Genomic DNA, 16,485 nt, shown 5'->3' with positions numbered 1-16,485 from the left:
TCTATCTTCGGACTATTTGCTACAACATCTGTGACCAATGTTTCTATCTTCGGACTATTTGCTACAAGATCTGTGACCACTGTTTCCATCTTCGGACTATTTGCTACAACATCTGTGACCACTGTTTCTATCTTCGGACTATTTGCTACTACATCTGTGACCAATGTTTCTATCTTCGGACTATTTGCTACAACATATATGACCACTGTTTCTATCTTCGGACTATTTGCTACAAGATCTGTGACCACTGTTTCTATCTTCGCACTATTTGCTACAACAGCTGTGACCACTGTTTCTATCTTCGGACTATTTACTACAACATCTGTCACCACTGTTTCTATCTTCTATCTATTTGCTACTGCACCTGTGACCACTGTTTCTATCTTCGGACTATTTCCTACAAGATCTGTGACCACTGTTTCTATCTTCGGACTATTTGCTACAACATCTGTGACCAATGTTTCTATCTCCTGACTATATGCTACAACACCTGTGACCAATGTTTCTATCTTCGGACTATTTGCTACAATATCTGTGACCACTGTTTCTATCTTCGGACTATTTGCTACAACATCTGTGACCACTGTTTCTATCTTCGGACTATTTGCTACAACATCTGTGACCACTGTATCTATCTTCTGACTATTTGCTACTACATCTGTGACCACTGTTTCTATCTTCGGACCATTTGCTACAACTTCTGTGACCACTGTTTCTATCTTCTGACTATTTGCTACTACATCCGTGACCACTGTTTCTATCTTCGGACTATTTGCTACAAGATCTGGGACCACTGTTTCTATCTTCGGACTATTTGCTACTACATCCGTGACCACTGTTTCTATCTTCGGACTATTTGCTACAAGATCTGGGACCACTGTTTCTATCTAATGACTATTTGCTACAACATCTGTGACCAATGTTTCTATCTTCGGACTATTTGCTACAACATCTGTGACCAATGTTCTATCTCCTGACTATTTGCTACAAAACCTGTGACCAATGTTTCTATCTTCTGACTATTTGCTACATCACATGTGACCAATGTTTCTATCTTCGGACTATTTGCTACAACATCTGTGACCAATGTTTCTATCTTCGGACTATTTGCTACAACACCTGTGACCAAAGTTTCTATCTAATGACTATTTGCAACTACATCTGTGACCACTGTTTCTATCTTCGGACTATTTGCTACAACATCTGTGACCAATGTTTCTATCTTCGGACTATTTGCTACAACATCTGTGACCACTGTTTCCATCTTCGGACTATTTGCTACAACATCTGTGACCACTGTTTCTATCTTGGGACTATTTGCTACTACATCTGTGACCAATGTTTCTATCTTCTGACTATTTGCTACAACATCTATGACCACTGTATCTATCTTCGGACTATTTGCTACAAGATCTGTGACCACTGTTTCTATCTTCGCACTATTTGCTACAACACCTGTGACCACTGTTTCTATCTTCGGACTACTTACTACAACATCTGTCACCACTGTTTCTATCTTCTATCTATTTGCTACTGCACCTGTGACCACTGTTTCTATCTTCGGACTATTTGCTACAAGATCTGTGACCACTGTTTCTATCTTCGGACTATTTGCTACAACATCTGTGAGCAATGTTTCTATCTCCTGACTATATGCTACAACACCTGTGACCAATGTTTCTATCTTCGGACTATTTGCTACAATATCTGTGACCACTGTTTCTATCTTCGGACTATTTGCTACAACATCTGTAACCACTGTTTCTATCTTCGGACTATTTGCTACAACATCTGTGACCACTGTATCTATCTTCTGACTATTTGCTACTACATCTGTGACCACTGTTTCTATCTTCGGACCATTTGCTACAACATCTGTGACCACTGTTTCTATCTTCGGACTATTTGCTACTACATCCGTGACCACTGTTTCTATCTTCGGACCATTTGCTACAAGATCTGTGACCACTGTTTCTATCTTCGGACCATTTGCTACAAGATCTGTGACCACTGTTTCTATCTTCGGACTATTTGCTACAAGATCTGTGACCACTGTTTCTATCTTCTGACAATTTGCTACTACATCTGTGACCACTGTTTCTATCTTCGGACCATTTGCTACAAGATCTGGGACCACTGTTTCTATCTTCGGACTATTTGCTACAACATCTGTGACCACTGTTTCTATCTTCGGACTATTTGCTACTACATCCGTGACCACTGTTTCTATCTTCGGACCATTTGCTACTACATCTGTGATCACTGTTTCTATCTTCGGACCATTTGCTACAAGATCTGGGCCCACTGTTTCTATCTTCGGACTATTTGCTACAATATCTGTGACCACTGTTTCTATCTTCGGACTATTTGCTACAACATCTGTAACCACTGTTTCTATCTTCGGACTATTTGCTACAACATCTGTGACCACTGTATCTATCTTCTGACTATTTGCTACTACATCTGTGACCACTGTTTCTATCTTCGGACCATTTGCTACAACATCTGTGACCACTGTTTCTATCTTCTGACTATTTGCTACTACATCCGTGACCACTGTTTCTATCTTCGGACCATTTGCTACAAGATCTGTGACCACTGTTTCTATCTTCTGCCAATTTGCTACTACATCTGTGACCAATGTTTCTATCTTCGGACTATTTGCTACTACATCCGTGACCACTGTTTCTATCTTCTGACTATTTGCTACTACATCTGTGACCACTGTTTCTATCTTCGGACCATTTGCTACAACATCTGTGACCACTGTTTCTATCTTCTGACCATTTGCTACAACATCTGTGACCAATGTTTCTATCTTCGGACTATTTGCTACTACATCTGTGACCACTGTTTCTATCTTCTGACTATTTGCTACTACACCTGTGACCACTGTTTCTATCTTCGGACTATTTGCTACTACATCTGTGACCACTGTTTGTATCTTCTGACCATTTGCTACAAGATCTGTGACCACTGTTTCTATCTTCTGACAATTTGCTACAAGATCTGGGACCACTGTTTCTATCTTCGGACCATTTGCTACAAGATCTGGGACCACTGTTTCTATCTTCGGACTATTTGCTACTACATCCGTGACCACTGTTTCTATCTTCGGACCATTTGCTACAAGATCTGTGACCACTGTTTCTATCTTCGGACCATTTGCTACAAGATCTGGGACCACTGTTTCTATCTTCTGACTATTTGCTACTACACCTGTGACCAATGTTTCTATCTTAGGACTATTTGCTACTACATCTGTGACCACTGTTTCTATCTTCTCACTATTTGCTACAACATCTGTGACCACTGTTTGTGTCTTCTGACCATTTGCTACAACATCTGTGACCACTGTTTCTATCTTCTGACCATTTGCTACAACATCTGTGACCACTGTTTCTATCTTCTGACCATTTGCTGCAACATCTGTGACCACTGTTTGTATCTTCTGACCATTTGCTACAACATCTGTGACCACTGTTTCTATCTTCGGACTATTTGCTACAAGATCTGTGACCACTGTTTCTATCTTCTGACCATTTGCTACAACATCTGTGACCACTGTTTCTATCTTCTGACTATTTGCTACTACATCTGTGACCACTGTTTCTATCTTCTCACTACTTGCTACAACATCTGTGACCACTGTTTCTATCTTCTGACCATTTGCTACAACATCTGTGACCACTGTTTCTATCTTCGGACTATTTGCTACTACATCTGTGACCACTGTTTCTATCTTCTGACTATTTGCTACTACACCTGTGACCACTGTTTCTATCTTCGGACTATTTGGTACTACACCTGTGACCAATGTTTCTATCTTCGGACCATTTGCTACAACATCTGTGACCAATGTTTCTATCTTCGGACTATTTGCTACAACATCTGTGACCAATGTTCTATCTCCTGACTATTTGCTACAACAAATGTGACCAATGTTTCTATCTCCTCACTATTTTCTACAACACCTGTGACCAATGTTTCTATCTTCGGACTATTTCCTACAAGATCTGTGACCACTGTTTCCATCTTCTATCTATTTGCTACTACATCTGTAACCACTGTTTCTATCTTCGGACTATTTGCTAGTACATCTGTGACCACTGTTTCTATCTTCGGACTATTTGCTACTACACCTGTGACCAATGTCTCTATCTTCTGACTATTTGCTACAGAATCTGTGACCACTGTCTCCATCTTCGGACTATTTGCTACAACATCTGTGACCACTGTTTCTCTCTTCTGACTATTTGCTACAACATCTGTGACCACTGTTTCTATCTTCGGACTATTTGTTACAAGATCTGTGACCACTGTTTCTATCTCCTTACTATTTCCTACTACATCTGTGACCACTGTTTCTATCTTCGCACTATTTGCTACTACATCTGTGACCACTGTTTTTATCTTCTGACTATTTGCTACTACATCTGTGACCACTGTTTCTATCTTCGCACTATTTGCTACAAGATCTGTGACCAATGTTTTTATCTTCGGACTATTTGCTACAACATCTGTAACCACTGTTTCTATCTTCTGACTATTTGCTACAACATCTGTCACCACTGTTTCTATCTTCGAACTTATTGCTACAAGATCTGTGACCACTGTTTCTATCTTCGGACTATTTGCTACAACATCTGTGACCACTGTTTCTATCTTCTGACCATTTGCTACAACATCTGTGACCACTGTTTCTATCTATTGACCATTTGCTACAACATCTGTGACCACTGTTTCTATCTTCGGACTATTTGCCACAACATCTGTGACCACTGTTTCTATCTTCTGACTATTTGCTACAACATCTGTGACCAATGTTTCTATCTTCGGACTATTTGCTATTACATCTGTGACCACTGTTTCTATCTTCGGACTATTTGCTACAACATCTGTGACCACTGTTTCCATCTTCGGACTATTTGCTTCTACATCCTTGACCAATGTTTCTATCTTCGGACTATTTGCTACTACATCTGTGACCACTGTTTCTATCTTCGGACTATTTGCTACAACATCTGTGACCACTGTTTCTATCTTCTCACTATTTGCTACAACATCTGTGACCACTGTTTCTATCTTCGGACTATTTGCTACTACATCTGTGACCACTGTTTCTATCTTCTGACTATTTGCTACAACATCTGTCACCAATGTTTCTATCTTCGGACTATTTGCTACTACATCTGTGATCACTATTACTATCTTCTGACCATTTGCTACAACATCTGTGACCACTGTTTCTATCTTCGGACTATTTGGTACTACACCTGTGACCAATGTTTCTATCTTCGGACCATTTGCTACAACACCTGTGACCAATGTTTCTATCTTCTGACTATTTGCTTCAACATCTGTCACCACTGTTTCTATCTTCGAACTTATTGCTACAAGATCTGTGACCACTGTTTCTATCTTCGGACTATTTGCTACAACATCTGTGACCACTGTTTCTATCTTCTGACCATTTGCTACAACATCTGTGACCACTGTTTCTATCTATTGACCATTTGCTACAACATCTGTGACCACTGTTTCTATCTTCGGACTATTTGCCACAACATCTGTGACCACTGTTTCTATCTTCTGACTATTTGCTACAACATCTGTGACCAATGTTTCTATCTTCGGACTATTTGCTATTACATCTGTGACCACTGTTTCTATCTTCGGACTATTTGCTACAACATCTGTGACCACTGTTTCCATCTTCGGACTATTTGCTTCTACATCCTTGACCAATGTTTCTATCTTCGGACTATTTGCTACTACATCTGTGACCACTGTTTCTATCTTCGGACTATTTGCTACAACATCTGTGACCACTGTTTCTATCTTCTCACTATTTGCTACAACATCTGTGACCACTGTTTCTATCTTCGGACTATTTGCTACTACATCTGTGACCACTGTTTCTATCTTCTGACCATTTGCTACAACATCTGTCACCAATGTTTCTATCTTCGGACTATTTGCTACTACATCTGTGATCACTATTACTATCTTCTGACCATTTGCTACAACATCTGTGACCACTGTTTCTATCTTCGGACTATTTGGTACTACACCTGTGACCAATGTTTCTATCTTCGGACCATTTGCTACAACACCTGTGACCAATGTTTCTATCTTCTGACTATTTGCTTCAACATCTGTCACCACTGTTTCTATCTTCGGACTATTTGCTACTGCACCTGTGACCACTGTTTCTATCTTCTGACTATTTGCTACTACATCTGTGACCACTGTTTCTATCTTCTGACTATTTGCTACAAGATCTGTGACCAATGTTTTTATCCTCGGACTATTTGCTACAACATCTATGACCACTGTTTCTATCTTTGGACTATTTGCTACAAGATCTGTGACCACTGTTTCTATCTTCTGACTACTTGCTACTACATCTGTGACCACTGTTTCTATCTTCGGACTATTTGCTACAAGATCTGTGACCACTGTTTCTATCTTCTCACTATTTGCTACAACATCTGTGACCACTGTTTCTATCTTCGGACTACTTGCTACTACATCTGTGACCACTGTTTCTAGCTTCGGACTATTTGCTACTACATCTGTGACCACTGTTTCTATCTTCGGACTATTTGCTACAAGATCTGTGACCACTGTTTCTATCTTCTCACTATTTGCTACAACATCTGTGACCACTGTTTCTATCTTCTGACCATTTGCTACAACATCTGTGACCACTGTTTCTATCTTCGGACTATTTGCTACAACATCTGTGACCACTGTTTCTATCTTCTGACTATTTGCTACTACACCTGTGACCACTGTTTCTATCTTCGCACTATTTGCTACAAGATCTGTGACCAATGTTTTTATCTTCGGACTATTTGCTACAACATCTGTAACCACTGTTTCTATCTTCGGACTATTTGCTACAACATCTGTCACCACTGTTTCTATCTTCGAACTAATTGCTACAAGATCTGTGACCACTGTTTCTATCTTCTCACTATTTGTTACAACATCTGTGACCACTGTTTCTATCTAATGACCATTTGCTACAACATCTGTGACCACTGTTTCTATCTTCGGACTATTCGCCACAACATCTGTGACCACTGTTTCTATCTTCGGACTATTTGCTACAACATATGTGACCAATGTTTCTATCTTCGGACTATTTGCTACAACATCTGTCACCACTGTTTCTATCTTCGGACTATTTGCAACTACATCTGTGACCACTGTTTCTATCTTCGGACTATTTGCTACTACATCTGTGATCACTATTACTATCTTCTGACCATTTGCTACAACATCTGTGACCACTGTTTCTATCTTCGGACTATTTGGTACTACACCTGTGACCAATGTTTCTATCTTCGGACTATTTGCTACTACATCCGTGACCAATGTTTCTATCTTCGGACTATTTGCTACAAGATCTGTGACCACTGTTTCTATCTTCTGACTATTTGCTACAACATCTGTGACCACTGTTTCTATCTTCGGACTATTTGCTACAACATCTGTAACCACTGTTTTTATCTTCGGACTATTTGCTACAACATCTGTCACCACTGTTTCTATCTTCGAACTAATTGCTACAAGATCTGTGACCACTGTTTCTATCTTCTCACTATTTGCTACAACATCTGTGACCACTGTTTCTATCTTCTGACCATTTGCTACAACATCTGTGACCACTGTTTCTATCTAATGACCATTTGCTACAACATCTGTGACCACTGTTTCTATCTTCGGACTATGTGCCACAACATCTGTGACCACTGTTTCTATCTTCTGACTATTTGCTACAACATCTGTGACCAATGTTTCTATCTTCGGACTATTTGCTACTACATCTGTGACCACTGTTTCTATCTTCGCACTATTTGCTACAAGATCTGTGACCAATGTTTTTATCTTCAGACTATTTGCTACAACATCTGTGACCACTGTTTCTATCTTCGGACTATTTGCTACAACATCTGTGACCACTGTTTCTATCTTCTGACTATTTGCTACTACACCTGTGACATTGTGTATATTCACTGCCTGTTGTTTCTTACTACTTGCCTGACCATTATTTGTGTCTACTGTTTATTGTTTCCCACTACTTGGCAGACCACTATTTGTATGGACTGCTCCTTGTTTGCTACTATTTACATGTCCACTAGTGGTGTCTACAGCCCATTGGTTGCTACTACTTGCCTGACTACTATTTGAATGTACCCAGCTACGTTGACTGTGACGTCTCTGACGCCATGCTATACAAGCACGTGAAACTGAACAGTATTTGTCCCGAGATCCGTGAAGACATTTAGAGCAGCTACACCATTAACACAGAACTCTCTCCAGTTGTGCAGATAAGTGCTCAACGTATAATCTCGTTGAAAAGATCGTTGCTAACTCTGCACTTTTTCCATTCAGTAAGTGAATTTACGCCGCTTTTAGCAATATTCCAGCAATATCACGGCGGGAGACACCAGAAATGGGCTTCAAACATGGTAGTATTTTTATTTATGTGGTGAACAGAACCCGGTCTTTGGTGTGCGAACGGACGCTTTAACCACTACTGATTAGGCTCCCCCATCACCAATTCTATTCAGTACGATTCAGGTTTTACAGCAACGCAATGCGTTGTAATGCAGTTTTTATGGTATATATCCGTGAAGATCCGGGTAAGATTTGATCTTCAGCAACCCATGTTTGTCGTAAGAAGGGACCAACGGGGTAGGGTAGTTACATGTCATCGTATCCTATTTGCAGCGATCGATCCTCCTCATATTGGCGACTGGATTGTTTTCAATTACGATTATTTGCAGACCGCCGCCATACAGCTGGAATATTGTTGAGCGCTTCGTTAAACAACCATTAAACAAGTATCAATGGATGCCTAAAACCTTTAAAATGTGCACTCAGTGTGACTGAGTGAGTGAATTCAGTTTTTTCCGCCGCTGTTTACAATATTCCAGCAATGGATGTCACAAATGAGCTTGTAGCCACGTTGGGAAAAGAACCAGGGTCCTCGGCGGGACGAGCAAACACTTTAACCACCAGGCCACCCCGCCGACCCTGCTCTCGAAGACCGGCATGTCGAAGTAACACGCATGTTTGGAAACGTAATATGAGTTTGTGAAGATATGAGTCAACAATTATCGTCAGCGAACAGGAATTTTGTGTAACACATGAATAGCCTTTTGAACATTGTCCATAGTGGCAGACATACATAACAGGCTATTGCAAAATATGCAGACGCTTATCAGATGGAAACGTTGCCCATTTTCCAAACAGATCATGTTAAAAACCGACCACTGTTTATTCGTTGTTGCCTTTTTTTCACGAAAGCGTCCTTGAGTGACGTTGTTGGTACATAATGACGTTGACGGGCAGCGTTTCAGTCCCTGTCTTTCAGTGCGGATTCGGCTATGTATGGGTTAATCAAGATGTTGGTTGTATTAACAGATTTATATCCAGTTTGAAGGAAACGTGTGCTGTGGTCGATAACCAGTGTTTCTTTGAAAGCATATTCAGTTATTCCAATCCTCAGTTATATAAATGAGTCAAAAGTGAAATTAAATGTGCGGATTATTTACTGCTAATTGCTGTACCAGTTTACCGTATCGCACTCTGTAAGCTCCGATGCCCTAAGGACGAAAGATCGGTCTGGCACGGGCGAATGATTATGCCCTTTTTCTATTGTACCCACTATCAGGCTGAATACCACTTCTGCTTAGAATGTAACTTTAATTATAAAGTAGTATTACACATCTTCCTTTCTCAATAAATTTGTACAACTGTTGTCATCTTAATATGCTTCTGTTATTAATAATGTAGCTACATGTTTTTTTCTAGCAGCTAAGAAATGTTCACAACTTCTTAACCGAATTGATGCAATGTAGTATCTTACGGCGCTCCATCGTCTCATATACATCATGTTGTATGTACCTGTAATGTATGGAATACTGTAAGGGACATTATAATGGGTGGGTGGCCCCTTTACTGAAATTCACGCATTTAGAGCTATAATAAGTTGGATGGTTGGCTGACGCCGCACTCAGCAATATTCCTGCCATAAAATCCATTGCTCAGCATCATGAGCGTTCATAGTTCTATGCAATTCCCAGTCTTTCTGGACACATTGTTACGCATGTGTAACATCCACAACCAAAGACGAGATACCTGAGAGGTAAACAAGGTCGTTGGTTTCAACGTACACCAAATCACCACTGACACAACTGACAGCATTCGTTTACTCAAATGACAGGTCTAGTGAAATGCAATTTAGTGTAAATCTGAACTGAAATGGACCCGTGAAGGTCCCGGGTTAGAATAGGAGTTTAGCAACCCATGCTTGCCATAAAAGGCGACTATGCTTGTCGTAAGAGGTGACTAACGGGATCGGGTGGTCAGGCTCGCTGACTTGTTTGACACATGTCATCGGTTCCCAATTGCGCATATCAATGCTCATGTTGTTGATCACTGGATTGTCTGGTCCAGACTCGATTATTTACAGAATATTGCTGAGTGCGAGGTAAAAATAAACTCGCTCACTTAACTGAACTGAACTGGGGGCGGTAGGTTAGTCTAGTGGTTGAGGTGTTCGCCCGTCACGCCGAAGACCCGATTTCGATTCCCCACATGGGTACAATGTGTGAAGCAGATTTCTGGTGTCCCCCACCTTGGTATTGCTGGAATTGTACTAAAAGCGGTTGAACAGACCTAAACCTTATTCAGTGACTCAGGCTGCAATCTCCAGCATAAGAGACACATAAACAATGTTTACATTTACACAACACATAAAAGTCATACACACGGCATAATTGAAGCAATATGCATCGACCAAGGTATGGATTAAGGTATTTCTTAAATAAGGCCATAATTATTTTGCAAAAGTTGAAAGCTGTCTTAAATAAGACATATATTTTAAACATATTTGGTCTAATATTATAATAGTTGTGAATATTATGTTTCTCTTTCTAATGTGAGATAGAAAAATAGCTCAGGTAACACTGCAACGAAGGGGAGTACATCAGACCGTATTAGTCTCGGGGGAACATCCAGCGTCTATCATTTACCACCTACACTTTCTGTCTATCACTGGGTGGCTGCAGGACGGACATACACTGTCAAACACAGACAGCTTTCACATCTTCCACGACCTACTTCCAGCGCCCTAACATCGCCCACGTACAACCCTGACACGGAAGGGTTTTATTCAGCGTGTAAGAGTTGTATTCATTCATGAAGTTAGATCGGGAAGCCAGCACTTGGAATTATTTTTATCATGTGATGAACACACAAAGGACACACATGTGAAAGTATGGAACAATATGTCTTTGCGTGGGTTTGTTTCTAAATTACTCTGATCTTCAGGGATATTTTATCAACGTTTCTATCACTTAATGTACATGAGAGTGCGTTTAGCAATATTCAAGCTGTAGAACGGCATCTGGGCCACATAATCCAGTGATCAGTTGAGATACGTAGACACGAGTCAACCAAATCAGCTAATCTGGCCACGTGATCCCGATAATCACCCGATGATGGATGATAACGGTCATAGTTTTCTTGCCTTAAATTTCGGCGGAGAGAAAGCGATATCACGAGAAATCGTATTATCGCTTCCGATTTTTTAGGCGAGGAACGATACCACATATCGGCCACTACAAGCATTAGTCACACTGAAGATCAGCTGTAACCCGGATCTTAACGGGTAATGTACGTAAGAAAAGAAACAGGATTGAATGTGATTCCCAATACGTGACAGGTGTATTTCACGCAGTCTTACATTAAGTAATCCACATAGGAACGTACAGAGATTGTAGTTTAGAATTTTTAAATTTTAAAACTTTTTTCGGTAAAATACTAAAATTACTGTCGTATGTGAATGAATGGTAGTTACATTCGTATCCACGGCAATTTAAACCTGGGAAGACCAAGGGAAGTAAGTCGCGAAATGAGGTTGGATTTTTACAACCAGCCGACACCGAAATCCGACACTCAAAACGTGGATATATTTATAAAATCTAAACCACATATTGCCACAGTCATCGGCATTCAGTAATGGGCAGTTTGAGCAATATTATGTAAATGAGTGTGGTTTTGTGCCGCTTTTAATAATCAGGGCAGTAGCAACACTTATAAAGATAGACCGGACTTTCACATGAGTGTTGCTAAAAGGTTGAACAAGTCCTCAATACTATCTGAATCTAAAGCTGATGCCAACCTATCGGGATTACACGAAATAATTAGCTTGCTACGCGTCTGGCAATATTCCAGCAATATTGCGGGGTAACCAGAAATGGCATTTACGTGCAATCATGTTCGGAATAGAACCTGGTTCTTCTTCGTGACAAAGAGAACGATGTCACAGCTAGACTACACCACCCTATTGTCTCTGTTATACAAACTGATAATATAATATATAGGACGGTGCAGTAGCCTAGTGGTTCAAGCGTTTTCTCGTCACGTCCAAGATCCCGGTTCGATTCCTCACATGGGTACAATGTGTAAAGTCCATTTCTGGGGTACATCGCCATGATAAACTCACTCACTATGTGACGATAGTAACATAAACTCACAATTTAATCCAACCTGGATTATGTATACGCAGAGCATACAATGGTGGTTTTCCTGTACCGAGAGACCTAATGCTCCACGGTAACCGGAGACACATTCAGCACACAGAAGAGGGATACTTCCCAGGGTGTGCAAACACACACATGGTTTTCAGATGATTCGTTCATCATTCCAACAAATACTAACGGAACTATCAGCTGCATTGTCTTGGGATGAACATGTGTTATCCTGTCAAGTCTTTAATAGTCACGTTTTCAGCATTCCTGGCTGTGTGTTGTGGCCATTGCTGTCAAGAAAAACATTTTGTTTAGATCACCGGATTAGAGGGATTGGGGAAATTTAAAGAATTTCGACCCTACTGACTTTGACGTTCAGTTTCGTATCAGCGAAACTTTCTCAGCAAAATTGTTTTACGTTCTGTTAACAAATACGATGATAACCTTTTGCACATATGTAATCCCGTATAACGTACGTTCATGAATCCGAAACACTAAATACATACTGAAAAGTTGTTACTGCCTTGTTATACAACACTAGCAATACCTAGCCTTTTTTAACTCAATGAGTCAGTCAGTGAATTTAATTTTACGCCGCTTTCAGCAAATTTCTAGCAACATCGCTGCGAGTGACACCTGAAATGGGCTTCACACTTTGCACCTACGTGGGCAATCGAACCCGGGTCTTGGACGAGCGAACGTTTTAACCACTAGGCTACACCGCCGCCCATTAAGCTTAAACACCTTCACCATGGAAACCAGTGCGCTAGTGGATGATACGTAATCTGATCGCAATGTCATCTTGCCATAGCGTGCGATAAGCATGACTGGCTAAGATGTTAGTGTCCGGATTCAGTGACAGGAACCCGTTGCTACAGGACACAGAAAGGAATCCCAATTCGTGCCATTTAAGGATAGTTCGTGATCCTTATGTGGGTTATATTTCTCAATGTGTTCATTTACGTTGTCATTTTGAAAATTTAAATCCGCTTTCAAGGCGCTGTTTGCGAATTTCATTGAAACAGATTTGCAACTGCCTGTCTGTTGTATGCATGACGACGTGTATTTTAAGACACGTAAAACTTTAGTACTTGAAACTTAGAGTATCGGCGAAAGGTTATTCTGTTTTCTTCCAGCACGTCTTGGTCTGTTTGCATGCATTAATGAGTGAGTGAGTGAGTGAGTGAGTGAGTTTAGCTTCACGCCGAACTCAGCAATATTCCAGCTGTTTGTAAAGAATCGAGTCTGGACCAGACAATCCAGAGATCAACAGCATGAGCATCGATCTGCACAACTGGGAACCGATGACCTGTGTCAACCAAGTCACTAAGCCTTACCATCCTATCCCGTTAGTCGCCTCTTACGACTGGCACAGTCGCTTTCACGGCAAGCATATAAGTTGCTGAATGCCTGTTCTTCCCCAGACCTTCACGGGTCACATACATTAGTGAACTATAGTTTTTTGAATATGTGGATTTGCAGGCGACGAAGGTGTCATTGTCATTTGGTATGTGTGATAACAGTTGTATATGATCGTAACCGTTTCCGAAAAGGCGTTGTTTTTTTTCTCCAGTACTTTTCTCACGTTATGATCCGTCAGCAGTGGTGTTGCTCATTCTTGATAAAGGTGGATCATCATCAGTGTTGATAGATTGAGAATGGTAGGGAAGTAGGATTGGCAAGTGGGGAGTGATCACTCCCACAGGGGTCACCACGGACCATCCATATTCATTGTACAAGATGGAACCGGCGAGTGCCGCAGAATACAGATGGTAGAATATGTTCCACTGCCTGGATGTAAATAAGTTTGGGAATTAGAATTTAAAACACACAGGTTATTCTCTTATATACATTTTTAAATATTTTTTTCTTATTTTGTTCGTTTTGGCACTTCCCCAAAGCGGTTTGTGTCCTTTAAGATCGCCCATGATGAGGCACGGCTTTGGAATCTGATCATACAATCTGACCGTGGAATATCATAGGCAGCAGAGGTTTTTACATGACCACGTCAGGTCAGTCTGACATGTAACTAGGGTGCTCCCACACAGCGACCAACTGCAGAAGAGTACGTCAGATTTGATGAGATGGGATCTCATTTGTCTGTAGCTTTAGGTAGGATGAATGTTCTGCAAGTGTAAGAAAGACTGACTGTTCTTCGTGTGGAACAAAGGCACTGTATGGTCTACATGTGTTAAAAAGACTGATTGTTCTTCGAGTGGAACAAAGGCATCGTACTATTCACACGTAGCATAAACACACTTTGTTGTGGATATCGCAACTACAGAGTCCAAGCATATAAGTGAGTGAGTGAGTTTAGTTTTACGCCGCACTCAGCAATATTCCAGTTATATGGCGGTCCAAACATGATACAAAGTTAGCCAGCAAGCAGTGGCCATGGAACAGTCACAAAAAAAAATTCGAGTTATTTTGATATGTAACTATAGCAAAATGTTCTTTCTAAAAAAAAATTACACCATAATATGTATAACATGAGTGATCTTTCCTGACTTGATATAGAAACAGAGTTATGTATGTATCATTTGAACAAAGCAGATACGCTTACAGAGGTGAAGATGCGGGCTAAAATTGGGAACACATGCTTGCCACAAGACTTGACAAACGGGATCAGACGAGCAGGCTAGCGGGTTTGCTTGATACATGCCATTGTAGATTGATGTTCATAATAGCAGCCGATCCATTAAAACGGTCTAGATTCGAGTACCAAGTCGCTTTTGATAGATGATTAGTGTATGGCATGTAATTTGCATGTTTACGATTTTCATTTTAAAACAAACGACTAGAAACAAACGCAAACAAATGTGTGATGCAAGATGAGTGCCAAAATTAATTTTCTAAGAGATTTCTCGACCTTCTTGAAAAAAACCCATGCACGTGTATGGGGCTACTGCGTTGTGCACGTGCACATCATGCGTTGTGTTTAGGGGTGGTATAATATAGATGTTAATATGGTATAATAGATGGAAATGGTGGTGCGTTCATAAGATGTCTGTCCTTTGAAAGGTTTGATAATGTTTACACTTTCTATCCAAACTGAACATTCATTATCCCCCACTTTTTTTAAGAGTATAACCATTTGGTACACATACATGTGTGTGTGTGCGAGCGTGTATGCATGTGTGTGTGTGTAAGAACAAAATATGAAATGATATTTCAACTACACACACACTCTCTCTCTCTCTCTCTCTCTCTCTCTCTCTGTCTCTGTCTCTCTCTCACGCACACACACACATCATTGTGGCAATTGGCTTTACTAGTCATATGGACATGTCTGATTGCCACGTCCCATCTTGCGATGTTAAAACTCCCTAATGTTTCAGCAGAGGTTATAAAAACGATATTCGGTTTAATGACTGTGAACATCAGACTCAAAAATACTGCTTCACCCCAAAATTATCAACCAAGCTTTCTGTGAATCTATTAATAGTAGAGTAGAGGTATGCAGCTGTGTTTTGAATATCGGTAACCTGTAGCTCTAACCGCTCTACATTATGAGCGAAGAGTTGACTCTAAAAATTTAGATACATAAAGACGGGTGGTGGGACAGCCATGAGGTTAAAACATTTGCTCACCCTGCCGGTGAGTACAAGGTGTGAAGCCCATTTCTGGTGTCACCTGTTTTATATTTGAGGTAACGTCTTACAAGCTGGGTAAAACAATAGTAACACTTAGATGCATGACGTGTGAACAGTCATATTGTTCTTGACACTCGGCCACGTGGTGTGGGTGGGGAAACTTTGATTTAACGTCCGTTTGCATCAGTATAACATCCTGAATTGTGTATGTACCCAATGAGTGAGTGAACATGTGTGTGAATGTGCACGTGTGTGAGTGTGCACGTGTGTGAGAAGATGTGCGCGAGTCTCTGTCTCTCTCTTTCTCTCTCTCTCTCGATCTCTCTCTCTCTCTCTCT

At 40.6% G+C, this 16,485-nt stretch overlaps 1 protein-coding gene across 1 annotated transcript; it reads right to left on the bottom strand.

The window, feature by feature from the left end:
- Positions 1-344: 344 nt before the first annotated feature.
- Positions 345-9,071, bottom strand: LOC137281128 (neuroblast differentiation-associated protein AHNAK-like). Its single transcript, XM_067812256.1, has 8 exons — positions 9,051-9,071; positions 7,026-7,689; positions 5,860-6,578; positions 5,107-5,505; positions 4,170-4,707; positions 2,953-3,891; positions 1,540-2,748; positions 345-859 (listed from the first exon to the last, which is right to left on the bottom strand). The coding sequence occupies exons 1-8, from the start codon at positions 9,069-9,071 to the stop codon at positions 345-347; spliced, it is 5,004 nt and encodes a 1,667-aa protein (XP_067668357.1).
- Between the last annotated feature and the right edge of the window lie 7,414 nt (positions 9,072-16,485).

This window comes from Haliotis asinina, chromosome 4 (genome assembly GCF_037392515.1).
Source record: "Haliotis asinina isolate JCU_RB_2024 chromosome 4, JCU_Hal_asi_v2, whole genome shotgun sequence".
Lineage (NCBI taxonomy): Eukaryota > Metazoa > Mollusca > Gastropoda > Lepetellida > Haliotidae > Haliotis > Haliotis asinina.
The sequence above is the reverse complement of the archived record's forward strand: the minus strand, read 5'-3'. Positions and strand labels throughout refer to the sequence as shown.

What these genes read in the sequence shown, in the direction of transcription:
- LOC137281128 (XM_067812256.1), bottom strand. Translation starts at nt 9,071, where the DNA reads ATGCCGGTCTTCGAGAGCAGG. An exon ending in TAGAAACAGTGGTCACAGAT is followed by an intron (nt 4,708 to 5,106) that starts GTAGTAGCAAAT and finishes AATGGTCAATAG; the next exon opens with ATAGAAACAGTGGTCACAGA. An exon ending in CACAGATTCTGTAGCAAATA is followed by an intron (nt 3,892 to 4,169) that starts GTCAGAAGATAG and finishes CATTGGTCACAG; the next exon opens with ATGTTGTAGCAAATAGTCCG.